General features: G+C 34.9%; 4 protein-coding genes across 12 annotated transcripts in view; 1 reads left to right on the forward strand and 3 right to left on the reverse strand.

Moving 5' to 3' along the window:
• Sdhaf3 (Succinate dehydrogenase assembly factor 3) overlaps nucleotides 1–23,096 on the forward strand; it is a 173,504-nt gene that overhangs the window by 79,434 nt on the left and 70,974 nt on the right. For 4 of the 7 annotated variants that reach the window (XR_014178272.1, XR_014178271.1, XR_014178270.1 and 1 more), the window contains exons 1-3: nucleotides 1,880–2,171; nucleotides 2,227–2,440; nucleotides 6,452–6,535. Coding sequence is in view for 2 of the 7 variants with exons in the window: in XM_081979737.1 (XP_081835863.1) it covers nucleotides 2,004–2,171; nucleotides 2,227–2,412 (354 nt within the window). In the remaining 5 variants the exon portion in view is untranslated. Of the gene's footprint in view, nucleotides 1–1,879; nucleotides 2,172–2,226; nucleotides 2,441–6,451; nucleotides 6,611–6,631; nucleotides 6,781–23,096 lie in introns of those variants that run through there. The other 3 variants (XR_014178269.1, XM_081979737.1, XM_081979736.1) reach the window with 3 other exon arrangements.
• On the reverse strand, nucleotides 339–1,820 carry Atf-2 (Activating transcription factor-2). Its single transcript, XM_081979730.1, has 3 exons — nucleotides 1,582–1,820; nucleotides 919–1,524; nucleotides 339–848 (listed from the first exon to the last, which is right to left on the reverse strand). Exons 1-3 carry the CDS (start codon nucleotides 1,706–1,708, stop codon nucleotides 553–555), a joined length of 1,029 nt encoding a protein of 342 aa, XP_081835856.1. The 5' UTR covers nucleotides 1,709–1,820; the 3' UTR covers nucleotides 339–552.
• On the reverse strand, nucleotides 2,435–5,489 carry CtsK1 (C1 family peptidase 26-29-p). Its single transcript, XM_081979725.1, has 10 exons — nucleotides 5,296–5,489; nucleotides 4,994–5,093; nucleotides 4,187–4,407; nucleotides 4,013–4,139; nucleotides 3,845–3,960; nucleotides 3,562–3,789; nucleotides 3,314–3,496; nucleotides 3,128–3,254; nucleotides 2,971–3,079; nucleotides 2,435–2,920 (listed from the first exon to the last, which is right to left on the reverse strand). Exons 1-10 carry the CDS (start codon nucleotides 5,339–5,341, stop codon nucleotides 2,543–2,545), a joined length of 1,635 nt encoding a protein of 544 aa, XP_081835851.1. The 5' UTR covers nucleotides 5,342–5,489; the 3' UTR covers nucleotides 2,435–2,542.
• LOC145729096 (protein turtle homolog A-like) overlaps nucleotides 7,646–23,096 on the reverse strand; it is a 132,664-nt gene continuing 117,213 nt past the window's right edge. For all 3 annotated transcript variants that reach the window (XM_081979712.1, XM_081979714.1, XM_081979713.1), the window contains exons 8-14: nucleotides 18,444–18,574; nucleotides 11,878–12,037; nucleotides 10,252–10,710; nucleotides 9,992–10,150; nucleotides 9,612–9,938; nucleotides 8,342–8,460; nucleotides 7,646–8,283 (exon numbers count right to left, since the gene is read on the reverse strand). In XM_081979712.1, coding sequence (XP_081835838.1) covers nucleotides 8,140–8,283; nucleotides 8,342–8,460; nucleotides 9,612–9,938; nucleotides 9,992–10,150; nucleotides 10,252–10,710; nucleotides 11,878–12,037; nucleotides 18,444–18,574 — 1,499 coding nt within the window. In that variant the 3' untranslated portion in view covers nucleotides 7,646–8,139. The remainder of the gene's footprint in view (nucleotides 8,284–8,341; nucleotides 8,461–9,611; nucleotides 9,939–9,991; nucleotides 10,151–10,251; nucleotides 10,711–11,877; nucleotides 12,038–18,443; nucleotides 18,575–23,096) is intronic.

A 23,096-nucleotide genomic window follows, 5' to 3' on the forward strand; every position in this document is an offset into this window, starting at 1 on the left:
TCGTTTTTAAACCAATCAGGAGAATTTTTTCAGAAGCAGTTTTAGTCAGTATTTTTGAAATCTGAGGGTTACGGCATTGAAAATTGCTGTGTAATCAGTAAATTGAATTTAAAATCCAGAGACGTACTGTATTTTTCAGGCTTACAGACATTCAAGAGCGTTATATCTCGAAAATTATAAAAGATATCAAAATACTTGACTTTTCCAGATATAAACAAAAAACTGGAAAGTGGAAAAATCCCCCTTCCCTCCAGTTACAAAGTATAACAATTGTGTTCCTTTTTACTTTTCTGTTGACTGGGCTAAAAGTGGTACTTGAAAAGTAAAAAAACCAATCATTCACACTATTGTGCTAAAAGTTTTTTAATTTCTTAAAAAAAATACAGTTTTATATACTTACATCTCTAAAATCAATAGTAATAATATTATCACAGTGTAAATTAAAATTTAAAATTACTTTAAACGTGAATAATAAAGATAAAACAATACATATATAAAAAGTACAGGTCACTTAATCACTTTACAGGCAAGTAGACTTTTATATGGAAAAATCTATTTTGAACAAATTTTTTTCCTCAATTTTTCTGTAACAGTTTTACGATTGTTCTTAACACTCAAAGTAGAAACTGCTTGTGGTGTTATTAAGGCAGGCTGTGGACAAACTAATACTATTGCATTTGTATTATTTGGTAATGAAATTCCTATAGTTCCACTATTGAGTGGAGTTACTAGTTTTGGTACTGGAGGAAGTGGTTTAGACAGTGTGCTGTTATTTGATAATAATGGAGCTTTGAACACTGTTTTGCTGTTGATTGTGGAATCCTCCAGTCTAGCCAAACTTTGTGCTTCTGAAACAGGTGTATTCCTTTTGTAGTTAAAAATAGAGGTTGATGAAGTATTAACAATGGTTATGCTTACCTTTAAGCTCCTGTTGTAGTGATTTTACTGTCTCTTCCAAATATGAATTTATATGATGCAATCTAGAATTTTCAAGCTTAAGTTGTTTGTTTTGAAATCTTAAAGTTTCCATTTCTTCTTTTTTCTTTTTCCTACATCGAAACTGAGCAGCTTTATTAGCTTCTCTCTGTCTTAGTAAGTCATCTTTCACTGCACTATTATTTTTTTCAGGTTTATCTTGTAACAACTTTTCCATAGGGGCAATCAAATCATTTTTTGCTTCTGTTTCTTTCACGTCGTCATCATCTAAGGCTATTATGAGTGGATTAGCTTCATCTTTATCTTCAGGCTCTACAGCTGGAACTACACTGGTAAATGAATACTCATTAGGAGGAGACACATTGTTCCTCAAGTATTTTGTGTTGGTGTCCTCTAGTTGAGACAGTATTTTAGGCGTGTGCAATGTAGTCTCTTCCAAGGGGACAGCAGTTGCTAGCTGAGTCACTGCTGATGGGTTGTCAATAGCTTTCTTAAACTCCTCATCAAAGGGATTGACATTTTGCAAGTCCTGGAATAATCCAACTTGTTCACAGTTTCGAATAAACCTTGTCGGGGTGGGAGTCTGATCTACAACGCAAATTCATAAGGTATGACAATAAATCTGTGCTAAACAGGGCAAAATACCAGTTTCTGGGTGGCTGTTCAGTCCCAAGTTGATAATCATGTCTTGTTTTTTCTTGTTCCATTCCAAGTCATGTATTGACAACGACGTGGTGGTTTCGTTGGCTGAAGTAGGACTCAATTGAGACATGTTGATTTTGCATTAGAAAAGTAGGAATAGTGCTATTTTGTTAAATTGGATTGAAAATGTTTTGTTATCTACTTTTGTTGACTTTTGACTGCAGATACTCTAACCTCAAATTGTAGAATTGTCAGCTGTCACTCTTCTTTTTATTATATAAATAACCTTAAAATGAGTGAAGAAGGAAGAAGAGGGACGCTATAACCTCAAAATTGTTTCTGTTCAAATTTTTTCTATTTTTTTTTGCAATGTTCTTCTAGAAAACTGTAGTACATAAAAAGCATTTCTGTAAATATTATTAGAAATGTCCCATTCCCATAACGTTCGAATTTTGTACAAACTCATTTTGAGACTTCACCGAAGTCTCCCCAAGGAACTGCAAGTGATTGGCACCAAATATGCTCAGGAAGAATTTAAACGGCACAGAAATTGCACCCCTCAGGAAGCCAGTATTTTTATGCAAGAGTGGTCTGTAAGTGCGTTTAAATATTAGATTTGTTTGACTATAATAGTGAGAAAAATTTCAGAATTATGCTATAATATTGGCTAAGCAGCTAGGTGCCAAAAGTGCTGAAAACCAAGCCAATTTTGGCAAAAATTTACCTGTTGAGTTATTAGATAATTTGCGAGACGAACAGGTTGTGCAATTGTATGAGTTAATGGAAGCTGCAAAAGCACCTAGAAGTGACAATTCTATGGAAGGTTCCAGTTAGTTCAAACAAAAAAACACTATAATAATAGGTATGTAATATTTATGTATTTAAAACTCAGTCATTTTATTATAAAGAAATTATTGCTGTTAATCTAGTCATCAATAAAACAGTTTTGGTGGTTACATGATTCCTACTCTAAAGTAACATAAGTGGGACTGGACATTACACCACAATTGTTGTTTTGTGAAGACATTAACACATATCCATCATTACCCCAGTAATTAGACCAACTGTTTTTAATCAACCAATAGTTTTTACCTCTGAGTGTACCATAACCCACTGCCAAAACTGCATGATCTAGCTGGTCAAGCCGATTACCGCATTTTTCATCATAGTACACTCCATTGGAGTAGAAACTGAAGGTTCTGTGACTGGCGTCGATGGCCACACTTACAGGCCCATGTTTGAAAATTGCCAGTCTAAGGGCATTTTCATCATTATCTGTTACATTGTACCAAGCCTTGATTTTTGCTACTTTGGGCACCTTCTCAACATGACAGTATCCATCCTAAAGTTTATTTTTCAAATACTGGTGCAAGTTATTGATAGTTGTGTTACCTGTCCTAGATATGGACCATAGTCTTCCTCAGTTGGGATACCTCCATGTTTTTGCATCCATTGGTAGGCTCTAAAGTCTTCTCCTCCATCACATCCATTATTACCATACCTAAGCACATAAGTTATTAATTAATTACGGCAATTGACACTAAGTTACCCCCAAGAGCAGTCAATCAAAGCCTGCTGGGACAAGCGCACTAAATGTCCACCATTTTTCAAAAAGTATGCACCTTCAATAGTGCCTACAGTACCAAAAGACCAGCAAGAGCCACAAACTGATTGATCTGAAAGATTCCCAAAATGATCTCTGAACTTAATTTGGGCTAGAATTTGTAATCTATACCTTTAACTGGTGTAACTGCTCCTAAAATCCTCCAATCATATTGATTGGGCACATCTGAGTAATGCTGGCTAGTGTAAGGGAAAGGCAGGCCTCCATTGTACTCTCCTGAGTAAGTTTTTCCTCTTAAAGCCTTCAGTTCTGTTTCAGTTCGGTCAGCCAAGTGGTTGACAGTTAAAGAGAAACCTTAGTCAAATACAAATTGATTAGTTTACTAACTTTTTAATTAATAATCTGTTGTAGTTACTTACCATTATTTTTCCTGTTGTGAGAGTGGATATACCTCAGATTTTGCCTAAAAACCTCTTTCCTCAGATGGGTTTCATGAGGAAAACCGTACGATTTCCGGTGCTTTTGAATAAACTTGTTAAATTCAAAATCAACATGAGAGGTACTTTCTGGCTTAATAAATTCGGCCATCGGGTTGAATGTGGCAATATGTCGGTCTCCAGGTCCGGGAAAACCGCTGCACGTTAAATCTAGCAGAATTAAAATTTGTTAATTTTGGTAAACACAATAAAAGGGGCAACAAACCAGAGTCAATCTCAAAAACGCCTTGATCAATAGGGCTATTGTCAAATTCGTCGTATGTTAGGTAGTAGTGGTCGTAGTGGCTGCCCAAGATTACGTTAAAACCTCTCATTTCAAATCTGCAGTTTTTTTATAAAGATTAACTGGTAAGGGAGATTTGCAGTTTATTACCTCACTGGGATAGCAACTTTACTGTTTTGCTTGTATGTCACCCATAAAATGTATTTGTTTTCCTTTTCGCCTATTACGGTGGTTAAATTCCATTTCTGGGTTTGTTTTCCTTCAACAACCTCATCACCTGAAAGACAAATATGTCGAATTGTTCGGCAGATAAAAAGCACATACCTAAATAAGCAAATCCGGTAAGGTCCGGCAGAACTGTTTGGGGTGAAATGGTTTGATCGGAGGTTCCATTTACTTGGAGGCAAGTTTTCACATTTTCCTCATTTTCAGTTGTAATGGGGGCGATTTTAATGCTGGTACCGTAGCCATCTTTGCCTAGCTGGTAGGTTTTTACCATGTCACCGTAGTAGTCAATTCTGGACTGTTTGTTTTCACCATCATACCTTATTAAAATATTTTAGTTAACTTTTAAGACAGTAAGTAAAATTGATATACAGATACAAAATAGGGATGTTTGTTTTGTTTGTCTTTAGACTCCTAAAAAGCTATTCTGAGAAACTTACAGGGACAAGTACAGTTACAATCCTGTATAAATATAATGAAGGGAACTTGATAATTATCAACAGCTTGTAAGCATAATATGTCTTAAGTTAACTTGCATTTTTTAAGATAAAGTAGACACAACATTTTGATTTTTCTGAAATGGGTGAACATTTTAGTTTCACCCAAACCTCTTTTTATATCTTTAGCTAGTTTTAAACCAGCATTTTTGTATTTCAAATAAATAATCTTCTAAAGCCACTGACGTCAAATAAACATTTAGTTGACTCTTTCCTAGTTATTTTAAACATTGAAAGTAAACATTGGTAAGATCCTATCAGCAAAAAAAGCAAAACGTTTGAACAGGCATTAAATGTTTGTGTTTGCTTTGATATTGGTTTTGAATGGAGTTCACTAAAATTTATACTAAGAGATAAAATAAATCTGTGGTTTGTCTTGCTCAGTAAATAAATGTAACAGATATATTACCAGGCTGAGAATGGTTCCATTATTTCTGCATAGGGAATTGTGAGCAATCCTTTTACTGAATAAGTGTTGCTCCATTCTGGTATTTTGACTGATGTTCCTCCTGAAAGATTATTAATAATTAAGTTGATATACAGTGTTCTAATTTTATAGAATTAAGTGATGATGCCAAGTTAGTTTGACCCTTGACTGTTAAGCAATGTTGTTATGTGAATAATTTCAAAATTACAGTGGGTATTTTGTTGCTTTTACTGCATTGTTCTATGCGTGAATAATATACTCTCAGGCAAAATATAATTACTTACCACAAGTTGCGACCGCAACAAAAGAAACCAACCACAAAGACCACATCTCGACGACTGTTGGGTTTCTTTCTGCCTATCACTGATAAATTAACGTTCAGTGGACTGTACAGAGTGGTTTTATACCGATAAATAAACTATAAATAATCGTTAGTGCTAAGTTTGTTTAGGTTTCATTTTATTTGTAAACTCGAGCCGATTGAAGCTCGATAACCTCGGTCAGCTGATTGCAAATCTGATCGATACAAAAGGGTCAGATGTGGTGCAGGCGTTGATGGTTTTTTGTTTCTTTGTTCAGTAGCGTACCCTAGAAAATCGTTTTACTGGTCAGGTAGTACCGAAAAGATAAAGAATTTCAGTGCAAACACTTATAAAAAGTACCTAAACACCACAAATTAGTTATTGAGAAATGATTTTAAATGCAATGTTAGGACAGTAAAATTGACATTTCCTTTATGTTATGTAGTTTTTACAGATTTTGTGTGACAGCAAAATTTTCAACCACCCTGTATAATAGCAAATGGTACTTTTGCTGTGTAAGATCTAATTCTATTTCGTTCACGTAAATAATGAAACTTTAATTAAACTCTATTGGTGAGTGTTAGCAAACAGGTATTAGAAACTTATGGGGTTTCAAAAATTGAAAAAAAAAAACGTACAGGGTGTTTTAAAATAGGAATGTTGCCGTATTTATTTTAGGCAGACGGCAATCCTGTTGATCTGCAAATATGTTAGAAAACGTTCATTTTGATTCAGATTTTCAATTTTCAAAAATTTCCTACTTTGTATACCATCAAATTTTTAGAACTATTCTATGACCTTCCAAAAACGTCTAAATCTACCATTCTTACCTTTGGACACCATGTGTTTTTCCTATAGAATATTCTATTGCTTCTATAAGAAGAATATCTTCAATATCGTCTTATACATAGAAGTGTATTTTTTAATTCTACAGGGTGTTCAATAAATATACAACAACAAACTTTAAGGAACTCTAGAGGGTGTCAAAACATTTTTAATAGCTTCGTTTTTCCGAGCAATAAATGTTTGTTTGGACGTGTTTTCTAAGGCAACTTTGACGTTATATTTATGGGACACTCTGTAGAATTGTTGTTTAATTGGTTGTGTTGCAAACTTAAGGAATATTCTCTTATTTCAGACGTTTATGTTCAAGTCTTCCCCTCAACAAAGGTCATAATTGGATTGGAGAGTCTAAGTTGTAATGGCAAATACCTGAAAAATGGTAAGAGAAGCATTTTACAATATTTTTTTTATGTAAAATTGCCCCATTTTGTAATGACATGGATCGTTTAATGTGGTTTCGGTATTTTTGTTCAAGAATGTACCTTTTTCCTGTTTCGTCTGTCACTAAAATGTGTGTCCTCCAGGCGACGTATTCAGCTGGCCACGTGACCAACGTGACATAATGTTTTGTATCAACTCATTACCAATACAAAAACCTTCTTGGATTCATAAAAATACTTTGCATTCCCTTGGTTTGATTTTACCTGACAGTCAACTGTTTTCAGACTTTTCTAGCTTTCTATAGGTCTGTTCGGAAAGAGTATCAATCAGAGAAACATGTACAGTCATTGGCCACTTGTCTGAAAATGTCAATGTCACGTGAGCGTTTAACCAATCAGAACCACTAAGATTTCTCTACTAATAACATTTAAGAGAGCTTAATTTAAGTCCTTTTAAGGATGAATTCAGACTGTACTTAATCAAAATGTAAATTTGCAGCAATACTGGTTTTTTATGAAGGTTTGTGCGGTGTTGCAAAATTGACTTTTTTCCTAAAGTTACTTATAAATTATAAGTGATAATAATCACATTTCTGCAACGTTGCCAAAATAAATTTTTCTTAATTTATTTATAATATACCAATAAGTTAGTGCGATGTTGCCGAACTGGCGTTTTTTTCAAATTTTTACAATGACTATTAAAAACTGACAGATTTTTTATTAGTTACTTATAAATGATGAATAATTACATTTTTGTAATGTTGCCAAACTAACGTTTTTTCAAATCTAGTACGTAAGACTTTATTTATTAATAATCAATTATATATAATAATCAAAACTTAACGGTTTATTTTATGAATTAATGTTGTTATCATTTGTCAGTTGATTTATGAATAAGTAGGAGTTGCCATATTCTCTTTTTAATGTCACAGTGTTGTCATGTAGTGCAATTTACACATCACAGACTAATATACAATAGGAAAAACAAACTGCACGACTGAAACCACGTGGTCTAGAATCGCACAAACTGTTCCAGGTTGTTTTTACGATTGCCATGAGAATCAACTCTTCATGTCTTGCTTCTCAGTCAAAAATGAAAGAAAACAAAGTTTAACAATCATATAAATTAGTATATTACATTTACATAATATTTTACATTCGACGATTGTTTATATATTATTATTTACAACAGGATTTACAATAATTAATTTGCTAACTGTACGTAGGCTCTATCGAGAAACAGTCGCATGGGGACTATACACACATTTTTGTATTATCATAATACACCTTATTACGTCAAGTAATCAGATTGTTTTGGGTTTATTTCACTTAAAAACAACTTTAATTAAATCAGTTGGACTAGTAAATAAACTTTCCTAAAACACAATTTAAAGGCACCACAAAACATTTGTTAGGACCTATAAAATTTCAAAATCAAAGTAAACAATTAAGTTCTCGTTGCAACCACATCACAACCAACATTTATAATAGTTTTTTTTTTCTATATAAAAACACCACAACTATAACCGTCTTTACACGTATCACTCTGAAGTTTTTGTAATGGAAAAGTTTATTTAAATGGATTGCCATAGATTAGGAAAGTTTAGACGCAACTTTCAGGTCCTGGTATGGTATCGGTTAGAATGTGTTGTTCCCTTCTCATGGTGGCAAAAGACCCATACGATACGTCCCTGGGCCTGGGTCTTGCCCGACCTAAGGTGCTGTTTATATCACAATTAGACTGTGACTGTAACAAGTTTGAAAACATTAATTTAAAAAAATATACATTATAATAAGTACTATACTTGTAAATTTGGATAAGATTTGGACCAGTCCACGCTGTTGACTGGATTCTGAACGTCTGATGTTGGTGTAAACAGATCTGTAGGTCGCGGAAGTTCTGGAGAAGTGTTGTTTTCTCCACCTATTTGAACTCTCTTACTAAAAGATGTTCTGATGGTATGATTTTTAGGGTGTGTGTGTGTGTGTGTGGAAAGTGGAAATATACACAAACTATCTAAGAAAATAACGATTTATTTTACATGTACGGTAAAAACTAAAATGTTATACAATAGCCAACAAAACGATAACAGTTGCAAGACTAGTCTAGGAGACTAATTTATTATGAAACCACATTGATTGTGCACAGACTAAGTTTTGATGTGACGTTGGTAGAATAACTTAGTCCCCCTGACGAAATTTAAAAGAAATGTCAATTAAACGTGCATGTTACACAGTCTTGATCTAACTCAACTAAGTAAAAAATGATGGTAATAATGCATAGGAGATGAGAATGGATGCATCCTCAAGTATTTAGTTCACATGTGCAGAAGTTGCAAATCGCTGCATTGTTGTTTTTTCTTGACCAATCAACAACACAACCTACCTACTTTTCTAAGAATAACGCAAATGCTGCACATGTAGACTTATGGATATGGAGAAGGGAAACGATTGGAAGAAAGGGATATGATTGGTCAAGAAAAAGCAGCCAGCTGAAAACTGCTTTTCTTGACCAATCACTGAGTTTTAAACTTTGAAGGTTATTTGTTTTTTTGATTGGTCTTTTTGTGGTCAGAATATTTATGGGACACCCTGTATTTATTACCCGTAGAGGTGGTACCCAGAAAAAATTATAATTTGAATATAACGACTTGAAAATGCATCTGTATAGATAACTAAAATGTTAGACTAGACTAGAATGGACAACGCTAATCAATCACACAATCTCTTTCTCTCCGCATCACATTAAATAAACTAATCTCTAATAAACATCTATTTCTTTAATTATATTTAGGACGGAATCGACTGTCGTTTAACACAGCGTGGATATTGCTAAAATGCTGTTTCAACCATATTTTGTTTTTAAAAATCCCACATTAGTGTTAGTTGTTGTTTTCCAATGAATATTGCAACGTTCCGAACAATAATAACACTGAGTTAAACGCACCTAACACCGACTATTTACATGCAACACTTAACTATATCACACATCATCGAAATGTTGAAATGTGGTGAAATGCCTTGGATGAGAACGACATCTACCGACGTTGCCGTGACATTTACAGGCACACTCACCTCGTGGCGCATTCAAAATATCCGGCTGCCTACGGGAATTATCGCCGGCTTCAAACTGCGGCGAACAATCCGCAGCCGGCTTCAGTGTGTAAGCCACCACGTACCGATTGTCGCCGGTGTTGATCTCAAGCATTGACCCCTGGCGGGATTTGGAAGCCGGTTTTGAAGCGTCCAGCGCTATGTGATGGGGACAGTGATTAGCGCCGTCGCAATGCCGTTTTCGGCGCACCGCGATCACTACGATCACCAGCACTGCGATTCCTAAGGTTAAGAGGGATCCGGTTAACAGTCCCGCTAAAGGAACCAGACTCATGTTGGTGCTGCCATCTGTAAAGTTAAGGTGGCAAAAACACTTCAAACTGGAATATTTTGGATCTTACCAGTGTGTTTTTCTGCGTCGTTTAAAGTAATGTCATCGAGGACTAGACGTTCAGATTTTCCTTTGCCGTTGACTGCGTAAACTACGATCCGCAACGAGGGGGGTGAAGGGAGTAAGTCGCTTAGATCCAGGTGAAAAGTGGGGTTTTCGGTATCTGAGACTAAAAAAAACATTGATGGTGAGTCCACATGTGAAGAAATCTCAGCATAGTAGTAACCTAATAGTTTCTGGTCAATCAGGTTAATATTAACATTAACTAACCTGTTAGATTAATCCTCAAACGTGAAGAATGAGCATCAAAAGCCTCTAAGACAAACTTTTGCGGTAATCCCCCATCATAACCAGCCCGACACTCCACATCAACCATTTCAATGGTAAGATTGTTAACACTCTTCAAGGTACAGTTGGTGGGTGGAGAAGGTTTGGACGCTGGTACCACTTGGAATACGCACGGTTCCGCTTGGCGCCCAATAGAATTGGTCGCCCAACAAGTGAGGGTACCGTACTCCTTTTGGGAGGTTGGCCGGTAGGTGAGTTGGTCGCCTGTTGCGCTGGCGTTGAACCTTTGGGGTTGGACATCGAAGCTTTCACCACTGTTGTTCATTTGCCATTGGAAGGTAACGTCCGAGGGATCTGCACTGACGTCGCAATGAACTTTAACCGCTTCGTCCAGAGATGCACCGATTATGGTAATGTCGGTTTCCTTACACACTGGTGAATCTAGAAAACCAAAAATGTTTTATTTAAAAAATCGCTTTTTATATAAGTAGCAAGAAAAGTGTCGCTTTCCCACAGAAATCCTGAAAATTTAGCTGGAAGAGTATTTATGAATCACCCTGAATAGAAGACAAGATGGAAAAAATGCTAAAGAGTGTTTTTGAGTTTAACGTCTCATTGAAAACATTTCAAGAATATCTGTTAAATCGAAACAAGTGATGATGGTAAATGGCTTTACTGTGCTTTAGGAGGTTACAAAAGTTAAATTCTGAAGACCTAAGAACATACGTTAATGACCCTCAAAATTCCGTTCCGCTCAGTTCACAACTAATCGACAAAGAACGACAATTATTACATCACTGCCGCTAGCTTTGGGATAGGCTTTAGATACGTTTGAGTTTTTTTCTATGGACATGAAATACTGAGAAAAACATCAATCAAACATTTTTGCCTGAAAATATGACGTACGATTTGTAACTCGAAATAACATTCACTTGAGCTCTTACACCTGTATACGGAATGTAATATAAAAATACCGTAATGAAAAACCTGGAAGGAATTTAGGGGTAGCAATAAAGCCGGCGCGACCCGAATCGAATTTTACGGATATTTCGGTGCATAACGCGCAAAAATGGACCCCAGAGCCTAATGTTCCGAGCTATGACACTTAAGTTTACATTTTCGTTATGGGAAGTTGCCAAAGCGAAGTTTACGTATCTATCCGGGCTAATAGTCTCGGGGTTATTTTTATCCATTTTTCCACCCCAATCTAGGTGGGTCAATTTCACGGTTTTTTGACGTAACCGCTAATATCCTCGAAGGTAAAAGACCGGTGACCGCATAAGACCCGGGACAATAATAATTTATAGTGAAGCAAAACTAGGGGAAAATTCTAGGTTAAATAAATCATTACCAAAAACTCCCCTGGGGAGTTTTAAGCCCCGAAACACGCGGTAACTGTAATAAAGTCTACAAACAACCAACAATGAAGGGGAAAACAAATAAAAGTTTAGTCTCGTATGACTGAATTTTGTGGCTACTATTTAATCAGTTGTGCATCTATTAAATAGTTATTTTCCTAACAAGTGTGGAAAGCAATACTTTTCTGCACGCCAAGCAGTCGACTGTGCTTCCTAAACTAACTGTCACAAATAGAAAAAAAATACTCACAACGAACTTTCAGTTCCACCTCAGGACTAACGGTCTCCCCTTGGGAGTTTGCTGCCACACAAGTGTAATTCCCGGAATGGCCTCTGGTGACGCTTTGCAACACCAAGCTGTGCGTACTGATGATGATTCCTGCCGAAACGTTTTGACTCACCAGCATCCCCTGATAAGAAAAATAATGAGATTATTATCAAGGTATCCAATTTGTACGTATCGGATTTCGATTAACGTTTAATTGGACATCCGAGAGAAGGGGAAAGTCTAATTTATCAAACGACGGTTTCCTTTTTGGTAGAAATTATTACTGTCGTGAGGTGTATAATTTGTCTTTATACCGATTAGTTTAGAAAACATATAATACTTTCACTTCAGAATTATTTTATTTCAAAGATAATTTCTAAAGAAACCGTGAAATCAGACTATATTGATCAATAGAATAGAAATTATCATAAGAATAAATTTATCCGGAGGTGAAAGTAGAATATCTCAAGGAATTTTAGTTTTATGAACGTTCTGCATAATTGCTGTTTGTCCTAAATGAGACAAAACCTTTTCTAGCGCAAGTTGTTAGGATGAAAATAATAATATGTAACTCAATGGAACCGAAATTTTACATTCTTTTCAAATATTCGTAGTTTACTAACTTTCAGAGTTCTAAAATCATATTTCAAATAAATGTTTTATATGACCTCTTTATGATTGAGAAAGCATTGGGAAATATGTCAACGTCACAACCTAATCCACCATCGTTTTCCCTTTCCACCTCCCTATCAATCAAAAAATCCGGAGCTGATCAAAACTACTCGGCTCGTGAATAAATGATTACACCCTCTCAGACGAGAGGGTGAAAAAGAGGGAGGTTTAGTAGAATATTTGTACGTCTACCTATTATTGTTTTAACCCTTGCAGATTTTTGCTTTACACCATTGCTCAAAACGAGTATTTTAAAGTGGTGCAACTTGTTTGAACTCCCAAAAATAACCGGGTTACAGGGTGCTCAAATTACAAACCGCAATTTCAACTGATTTGAAAATTGGTTGCATCAAACCAGTTTTTGCTAAATAACTCAGAAACGGCGAAAATTACGAAAAATTTGAAAGAAAGCAAAAATGTTCGTAAAGAAACTCATCCCTGAAAGTTTCACAGTCCGTCAGTGCCGCTAGTGGGGGTGCATAAAAAGTGTAGAGATTCAAATTTATGACTTTTCAAATTAATGACAGCCATCAATAGATCCATAAATTTACTGACAAAATTGGTAAATTTTCCTGTCACACTGAATTTTACTTTTACAGTTTCTAAAATCTGTCCTACACGTTAACGTTAAATTATGTTTAGTTTGCTTAAACGTTAACTTAAAGTGTCTATTAGTCTTCTTTAAAAATTTCTGGGCAGATAACCAGTTCAGTTATAACAACCCATTCTTCCGCACTTTTTAGACAGTTGTCCAGAAAAATGTCCTGGCAATTAGCCAGCTCACTCATATGAAAACATTCTTGTGCTGTTCTTCTTTAAATACTTGGATAATCAGGGGGGGGTCACCGAAATTTTCGTGAAAAATATAAGTTATAAAGCGGTGAGGGCCGTATTTTGGAAGGTCGTATTTTAAACAGAACTTAACCGCTTTCGAGCGTCCTGAAAAAGTTGCAGTAGAACGTATAATGGGTCCCGTGGGAGAACGAACGAGCGTAGCCGACTACTATTTAGTCTGCACAAGCAACTTCTAATAGGCGAGTTTATTTTCCTGTTGGGATATTCCCCACATTGACATGAAAAACTGCCCGATAACAGGGTTTTTCGCAGCAGCGGACCGTTTTTATACCCTCTATTGTCTCCCCTATTATAATATACTCTTAAATAGACTATAAAGCGTATAAATCCCCATTAGGCGGATTTCCCGTTGGGTTTTCCCCTATTTTAACAGCCCACTTTCGAGGGATTTATACGCGAAATGGCGGTGAGTTATCGCCCAGTTAGGAAGATGACGGCGACACTAAAACTATCTCGGCAATGAGCTTTTTTTTGCGGGCACGGAAGATAATTGCATCAATCGGAGTCGATTTCATTAAATCGGGTAGACTTCCGGAATGAAAAGGCGCGGGCGGCAATCGAGGCAAATTGCTTTTAAATTGATGCTCTGTAGTCGGCAATAATGGCCACTCCGGCAGTAACTTGTTGAGCTGAAACGTGACATCGTCCTCGGTGCTATCGGCTAAAACTGATTCGATCTTCCGGCATTTGCCTAATAAACTTTTCAAATGTTTAAGAGCCGTTTTACACATCTGTGAATATCCGTAATAATTTCTATCAAAATTGTTACCAAACTTAAAGAAAAGTAAATTTTACAGTTAAATATGCGGAAGTAATTTTTTCAATCACTACAAAATCAGACGGATAGTAAAGAAAAAAAAAGAAGAAACGGTGAAAGAAACTTTACTTTTGTAAAGTCAAATTTAGTGTGACAGGAAAACTTATCAAGTTTACCAGTAAACTCCAATTTTACCAGCAAATTTATGGACCTAATTTTCTTGTTTTTTCTGTCATCTCTGAATCACTACACTTTTTATGTACCCCCTGTATAATAGAGGCACTGACGGACAGTAAAACTTCCAGGGATGAGTTTAGAAGTTCTTTACGAACATTTTTGTTCTCTTTCAAATTTGTTGTAATTTTCACCGTTTCTGAGTTGTTTAGCAAAAACTGGTTTGATGCAACACTTTGTTATTTTTGGGAGTTCAGGGAGCTTATACCACTCAAATTAACCTGCTTGAGCTCCTGTTTCCAGAGGCGTAAGGCAAACAATTATATCTTAAATACTGCGTACAGGGTGACAAAAATAGTGAACCACCATACTTTTCTTGCATACTGGAGGCAAAAGCAATCTTGCAAACTTACAGTGTTGGGTTAAGGAGTTGATTAGGAACATTTTTGATTTCATGAAATTTTTAACTTTTACCTTTTCCAGTTATTTAGGAAAAATCAGCTGAAACTGTGGTCTGAAATTTGAACACGGTCGAAAGGACAGTCAGAGACTGAGTTTAGTAAGAAAACTACTGTTTTAAGTACATTTTTGGAATCCTAGTTAAATTTCCTATCCGATAACTTGAAAAAAATGTATAATTTACCAGTAATTGACTGGTAATTTATTGGTCAAATTTGAGTCAGTTGATTTTATATAACTAGTAACTTCTTGGATTAACTAACTGGAAAAAGCTAAAATAGGCACTTAATAAATCAAAATCAACCATAACAAACTGCTCGAAAACGTAATAGCCGAAATGATGAAATAACAATTCGATTTAAAGACTTTATGAAAGAATAACGACTCGAAATTTCCATTTTCCATGAAAAATGCAACCGATTCGTCCGGATAAATAGCTGTATCAAAGCCACTTTAAAAACCTAATAAAAGATTCTCTATCTGAATGGAAACCTGAAAAATGGCCGGTTTGCGTGCGTAGTCCGACTTTTTGACAACCTCGTCGTTTTTAATATTTTAAGCTCGCCCCCGAACTGACACGTGTCATAATTAACGTACTGCAAAAAATCGGTCTCGTATAGTGATTACGGGGGTTTACAAATTGAGAAATAAAGTTGGAAGGTCCGAAACGTGATAAACTAGACCCGAGGGACTCGATCCGGGGTAGGTTTATTAGGGAAATGTCGGAACGAATCTGCCTTTCCCGATTATAAAGTTGTCCCGTTCGTCTACCCAGAACTAACGCGACAACGGGACACTTTGATGAGTAATCGGAATACGATTTTACATTCCCACCAAATAAAATAAAGGAAAAATTGAGCGAATCATCGTTTAATTCACCTCCCGTTTTACGACCAGTAATCGCTTAATAAAAAAAAGGTTTCCTTAGCCAATTTGGACCTAATTTCAGGATTGAAATACTCGTCCCCAAAGGGCGATTATAATGCTTTTCGGCGAGTATTTAAACGTCAGGTGGGGGGAGAGTTTTTTTTATGGATGCGTTCTGAAGGGCAATAAGCGAACTGCTTTTACGATCCATAAAAGTCCGATTACATTTTTGTAATCTTCGGCGTTTGCAATAAAAGCGCCCAAGATATATAACCTTCATGGTTTATGGAGTAACGTGTTGACGTAGAGAGAGGTCATAGAACCGTTTTTTAAGACAAGTTAGAGAAACCTTTCCCTATTATGTGTCTTAAAATTTCAGTAAAAATAATGACATCAAATAGAGTTGAAACCATGTATTCAGAACAAAATTGAATTCTTCTTTAAAACATGTCTGGCTTTAGAAATCAACCAGTCATTCTTCTATCATTAATTCTGGGCAATTAAGCCAATTTTGTTATTTCAACACATTTTTCAGCTTTTCCTTTCTCACGTTGAATGTTAACTCTTCTTAAATCCTTAAAATATGATTGATTTTAGAAATTAATGTGTTTTTTTTAATTTCTGTGCAAGCAACCAGGCCACTCATAACAACAGATTCTTCTGCTCTTCTTTTTTGACGTTGATGCAAATTAACTCTTCTCTAAGATATGTCTGGCTTTTAAAATGAACCAATCAGTCTTCTTTCAAAATTTGTAGACAATTAACTAGCTCACTCATATCAACAAATTCTTCTGTTCTTTTTTTGACATTGACTTAAATTAATTCTTATTTACCACTCTTTTTACGTACTTTTTAAACCGCGCTATTATATTGATAACCTAACTAGGCTAATTAAGTTTATTTTTTCAATATTTTGCCAAAATTTCAACTACAAAGCAAATAACCAAGACACTTTGAAATCCCCAACTTTTTTTTGTAAGGTTTATGCAGAAAACCAATCTAAAGCCTGATTTTTCAACATATTGGTTAAGTGTAGAAAGCAAGTGCCAAAGAAACTTGGCCTTAAATGTGATTGTCAGTTAGTTTTAATGAAGAAGAGCCGAAGAATGTAGTGAAACAATAATTGAGCTGGCTAATTGCCCACAAGTGAAAGAAGACTGACTACTAGTTGATTTCTAGAACTAGATATCTTAAAAAAGAAGTAGCTTATACAGGGTGATTCCAAAGTTGGTGCTTTCCTTTCACCTGCGAATAGGGCTTCAAAAAATAAGGTTTTTTTTCCTTTGACGCTTTTTCGAAATATGAACAATAACGAAGATACAGAGTGTCAAAGTTTTACTGAAAAAATAAAAATTTAATGATTTTGACCAAACCACTTGAAGTAATTAAACAAAATTTTGTAGGTGTCAGTAGCTACGTGGAAAGCAAATTTTCCAAGAAACTACAATTTTCTTGCGTTTACCAGTGGCCCGCGTAAAATTTTTTTAAAACATTTTCGAAAAAAAATGTTACCCTACCGGTTTTTTTTCAACATAAAATGTATTATTGAATCCCTTGTTTAATTCTAAAAATAAAACCCCTTGTATTATTTTTTGCTACGACGCACCGTTTCCCAGTAAAAAAAATAAAAACCATATTAATGCGTGCCTAAAATTAAATGCTGTTTTAATTTAAAGTGTCAAATTATTAAAACTTAGTTCAAAGGCGGCTGAAATGTTTTGTTTTTGTTTATGTCTGTTGATAAGGAATAACCTGTAGTTAGATAAAATTAAATTATTTTTTATTTTGTTTTTTTTTTCAGTAAAACTTTGACACCCTGTATCTTCGTTATTGTTCATATTTCGAAAAAGCGTCAAAGAAAAAAAAACCTTATTTTTTGAAGCCCTATTCGCAGGTGAAAGGAAAGCACCAACTTTGGAATCGCTCTGTATAAATGTCAAAAAATAAGAGCAGAAGAATGTGTTGGTATAATTGAGCTGGCAAACGCAAATTTAAAAAACCCTACTCGGACCAGTGGCAACTCTCAAAAAGTGTGGAAAAACTCGACCTTAGGTTAGGTTAGGCTAGTTTTTCCTAATGTGTTACAAAATTTATTTAAAAGTCTGTGAAGTAGAAATAAACTAAAAAATACCACCATCATTGGTATACTGAGTAGAAATAACGTAAGAACTAGACTGTATGACTAACTTTTCAGTGTATTTACCTGAAAAATTAACTATTGTCTTGAAAAGCTAGGCTTTAGGCAAAATTTTAACTTTTTTATGTTATTTTTATCATAAGGATCTTTCTAAATATTAAAATACCTTAGATATTCTTGTACAAATTAATTAATTAAATCCAAACCCACTTTTGCAAGCTCCTTCACTTTTCTTCAATGAATAAGTGAGTTGAAATGCTTACTTCATAATGTTAGTAACTTCTTACAAAAACTTTGGAAGTGGAACACTTTCGTCCATTATAGAATAAAGTAAATCTGATATTAAAAGTTATAACACAAACCGGTAAAATTAAACAAACTTTCTCCTCTCTAAAACTCGAGCAATTCCAACTTTCCCGAGTCGCGTCCAAGTCGATTTATCTCAGGAACGACGCAAACATTACGAAACGATATCAAACAACTCGGCCGCGACCCTAAACATCCATAAAACTGCAATCCCGGGTACCCCCAAACCCTTAAAAATGAGCGTCTGGATGACAAACGAGGCTCGTTAGCGCAAAATAACACAAAACAGCGGTCACAGTTGGGCGCTACTGAGATACTTACGTTACGATACCAGGTAATTTTGTGTTGTTTCGGGTTCGCCTTAATGTTGCATTCGAAATAAACGTCGTCTCCTTCCTTGATACCTTCCGCGTTCAGGGTGCTGCCCAGACTAAGAACCACTTGCGGCGGATCTGGAACACACACAAACGATAAATAAACGGGAAAAAAAGCACTGAGAAAAGTGATTTATGAGCGCGCGAGACATAAAGAGTTAAAAACGGTTTAAGTCTTTTTAAATTCCCAATTTTGGTGCCTCCCGCGGGGGAGGAGATGAAGGGACGCGTAATTTGTGTTTTCCCCTTTCGTCGAAGACAACGTCGGACCGGGGGAAAAAAACAGTTTACCTAAAAATTGTAAGATTGCCGTACACATTACGCCGGGAATGGAAATCTTTTGAAAACGGCGCCCCCGAGGGAGATAATTTGTTTTCCCATCTTTGGTGCTGCGTCGCTCGTTATAGCCCAGGCCATTTCAGCCGATTTTTATTAATGAATTTTACTCTTTTGTAGCTGAGCTTTGAATAACGTATCGATTTGTCTAATTTATGATCAACGCCTGATTGGAAATTGCTAAATCTAATCACCAACAGTTTTTTTTCACCTACAGTGCGATCAGATTAACAGATTAATGACCGACCCCGTAAAGCTTTATGGCAGTGCCGAGTCAATTTTGACAGTTGTCACGTGACTGAATACAATGTCGTAAACTGTCACCAAACGTTGTATCTGTCAAACTTTGATCTATGGAACTGTAAATACAATTCGAACTCTAACTCATCAAAATGATACACAATTATGTTATTTTATAGCTTTATGATACCTCTAAGATAATGTGGACAGTTCTGTGAACAGTCATGGGACATAATTAACCTCCTAATTTGTAATCAAATATCACATCTGTAAAATTTGCCTCGATGAAGCTCTAAAAACAACGTTCTGTAATTTATCTGTTATCTTGGTATTTTCTAGTTTTATGGTCGTGCCAAGTCAATTTTGACAATTGTGACAGCTGTCACGTGACTGAATAGCGTTGTTCCTGTTAAACTCAGATCCATAGAGCTGTAAATACTCGATTTGTAACTCATCAAAATGATACACAATTATGATATTTTATAGCTCTATGACACCTCCAAGATAATTTTGCACCAAATAATTTTGTAAGTTTTGGTTTCACTGTAATATTTTCCATACTATTTATCACATTCAAAACTCAAATTAGCCTAAGCTAATTCTAAATTAATTTATTTCATTTTTGATTGAGTGTAACGTCACGTTCCTTGGATTGTAAAGTTTTACAACTTTTTCTGTCTGGTGGGTTCAAGTAGTAGTGTTACCACATTTTAAGGACTTTTTGAGTAGCAGAGTTTCCATATTTTTTTTTTAATTTGTTGATACTAAATTTTCGGAAAGTGGTCGACGCAAATGATGCTAAACTAACTACAAATTGTTGTTTTGCAGGTGAATTATTTAGCCTGTAGAAGAATTATAATTAGTAGTTTATTCATGATGATAAGGTTAGCAATATAATGATAAAATTGGAGTCTTTAACCTCAAAATAACTTCAAAAACGAGTTTATATCATCCAGGGCGCCCTTGTGTATAAGTTTAACAATTACATTTACAAGAAAAATTTCTAGAATTATTGTCAAAGAATGATAGTTTTGCAGTTTTATTCAGAATTTCCGTAGCAAATTATTTTTAACTGCATTCATTAGAAATATTCCAACAGTTATGCAGTTACTGAAGAAAAATTCTCTTAAAATTATAGAAAACGTTAATCTACGTATTTTAAAAACCATTGTAACATATTCTTCCTCTCTTCTTTTGAAATTTCTGAACAATTTGCCAGTTCAATCATTTCAGCATGCTTTTGAACACTTTAGGCATTAGCTAATATAACTATACAGGGTGGTCCAGTTTTAAATGTAAATAATTCACCAATCCATAGCCAATTAAAAAATAAGTTGACATTCATCATTTTCCTGAAAAGTGCTTCCTAAGGAAAATACAGTCCTTCAAATTTCTGTTTAAAAAATTATTTTTTTTCTCATAACTGTCAGACCGTTGGAGCAATATTGATCAAATTTGGAACAAGCACTTTATTACACGTTATTACGGTCAAAGAACCAAAACTAACCCAACCCAACTTAAAAATTGTCTTGGAAACGGAAAATTCACTTAAGAAGTTTAAAAAATATTATTGTAGCCAGTTTTCATAGTTTCCAGACAAACTAAAAGACTTTAGTTTTGAAAATTGAATTAGAAATAATAAAAATTTCAGAAGCTTAAAAATTGTATTTGTAACCAGTTTTCATGCAAATCGAGAGACTTTAATACTGAAAATTGACTTGTAGACATAAAAACGACTTTTTCAAGAACTTGTTACAACAAATTCATACATTTAAACTTTAAAAATTGACTTGAACCCCAAAATGTGACTGAACTAATGAAAAGTGACATCAGAAGCTTAAAATTTGCATTTGGAGTAAGTTTTCATAATTTTAAGACAAATTTCAATATTTTAGTCTTGAAAATAGTCTTAGATGCAGGACATTAACATTAGATTCATGAAAATTGCCTTGAAAACGAACTTTTCGTGCTTTTTACTTTGCTTTTCATTTTCTTCGAATTCTGGACTATTTTTAGTGCTTCAAAACTGCTTTCAGCTTGGAAAATCGAGTTTCAAGACTATCTTCACCAAGTCATTGACATAGCAAACTTAAAAAATAATTTTTATATTTTTCATAGACTTAAAATAGCATTTCAAGCTTTGTCACTATTAAATCGACTTCTAGACACCTCAGTGCTAAAAATTCGGGTATTTCTTAATAAACTAGACTGTTTTTAGTGTTTTAAGGCTGTTTTCAGTGCCTCAAATCGAGTTTCAAGACTATCTTTACAAAGTTTTTGACTTATCAGGCCTAAAAACCAGTTTGTCCACTGACCATAGTCTTGAAAATGTTATTTCAAGCTTCTTCACTATTAAATTGACACATTCTACACTCATAGGTGCAATAAATTGTAGCATCTCTAAGAAATTCAGACTGTTTTTAGTGCTTTTTAAGACTGAAAAATCGAGTTTAAGACTATTTCCAAAAGTCAAATTTCTTCAGTAATAAAAGTAAAAAATTTTGGTACCAAATGCTACAATAATAGTCTTGAGAACTAATTTTTAGAAATAAAATAGTCCGAAAATTTAATTTACTTCTTGACTTGTTGAAAGTTGAAGAAAATTGAGTTGTACACCAATTAAAGTCTTGAAAATATACTTTTGGACTCTCTTTAGTCCTAGTAAAGTCAGTTCTAGCATTAAAAGTCAACTTTTATATTATTTTTAGTATTAAAAAATGAGTTTCATGCACAATACAATCTTTGTCTTGATTTCCGGACTTTTTTTAGTTCTTGAATGCCAGTTTCAGACACTCAACCAGGATGGCAGTCTGAGAAAGCGAATCATAAGACCATTCCTAGTAGTAAAAAAGTTTTTAGACTATTCAGTACAAATTTGGACTTTCACCAGGTTTGGATGTTCAGTTTTAAACTATAAAACGATTTTTTAAATTGAAATTTGGAGGACTGTATCTTCCTTAGGAAACGTTTTTCAGAAAAATGACATAATGCAAGTCAACTTATTTTTTGATTGACTATCAAATGGTGAATTATTGACACTTAAAACTGGACCACCCTGTATACTAATGTACTAATTTAAGAAAATTTCTTGACGTTTTGAGATGTTTTCAATAGTATTGCGAAGCCTCTCTGACATTACCAAAATGACTCTAGAGGTGTTTGGCAATTCCAGAAAATTCTTGGAAGGTTTAAGACACTTGTAGAGGATTATGGCAATTTTAAGAGATATTTGAGATGTTTTCAGTAGTATTTAGAGGTCCCTGGTAGTTGTACAATGATTATAGAACTGTTCGGCAATTTTACGAATTTCTAGAAAATTAAAGATACTTACAGGCGTCTGGCAAATTCTAAAATATTCTTGAAAGGTTGTAGACACTTGTAGAGGATTTTGGCTATTTTAAAAGATATTTGAATTGAATTCCCAAAATATTTGAAGACCATAAATTCCTAATCAATTGTTTTCTTGAGTCGTAATGGCAAACTCGAAATTTCTTTTATAGTAAAAGGTCCCATTACACGTGAAAAATAAAAGATTAAAATATACAAATTTTTGGGAATAAACCTGTACTTTTTCCTCAAATAACAATTTTTGTAAAGTTCGTGGCAAGTGAAATAATGCAACCAGCGCTTACGCAGTTTTAAATTCAGTTGAGCGCCCTTAAACACCGGCATTGAACAAAGGCATGAACATCCTAAAAACGACGGGCGAAAAAATAAAGCGGAATATAATTAGCGGGCAACACAAAAGGGCTAACAACGTACGAGCGAAACGTATGTAACCGAACGAGCACTAAAAGCTTGTCAGGGAATTTAAAAAAAAAGATCTGCTTAGTGCCCAGCATAAAGCCGAACCGCAAAAATGGGCGCGCGCTAATCTGCGGCTTTTGATGTCGCCCATCGTTATTATGGAAACGTCTTTCGTACGTCGTGCGTTGCGAAAACAACGCCGTTTCACACGGTCCTGTTCCAGTTTGCCAAAGTGCATTTGCATTGCAAATTTCCGGTTTAACGCCAACGGAGGCTC

Source organism: Ips typographus, linkage group LG5, assembly GCF_016097725.1.
Source record: "Ips typographus isolate SLU linkage group LG5, UJ_Ityp_2.0, whole genome shotgun sequence".
NCBI lineage: Eukaryota > Metazoa > Arthropoda > Insecta > Coleoptera > Curculionidae > Ips > Ips typographus.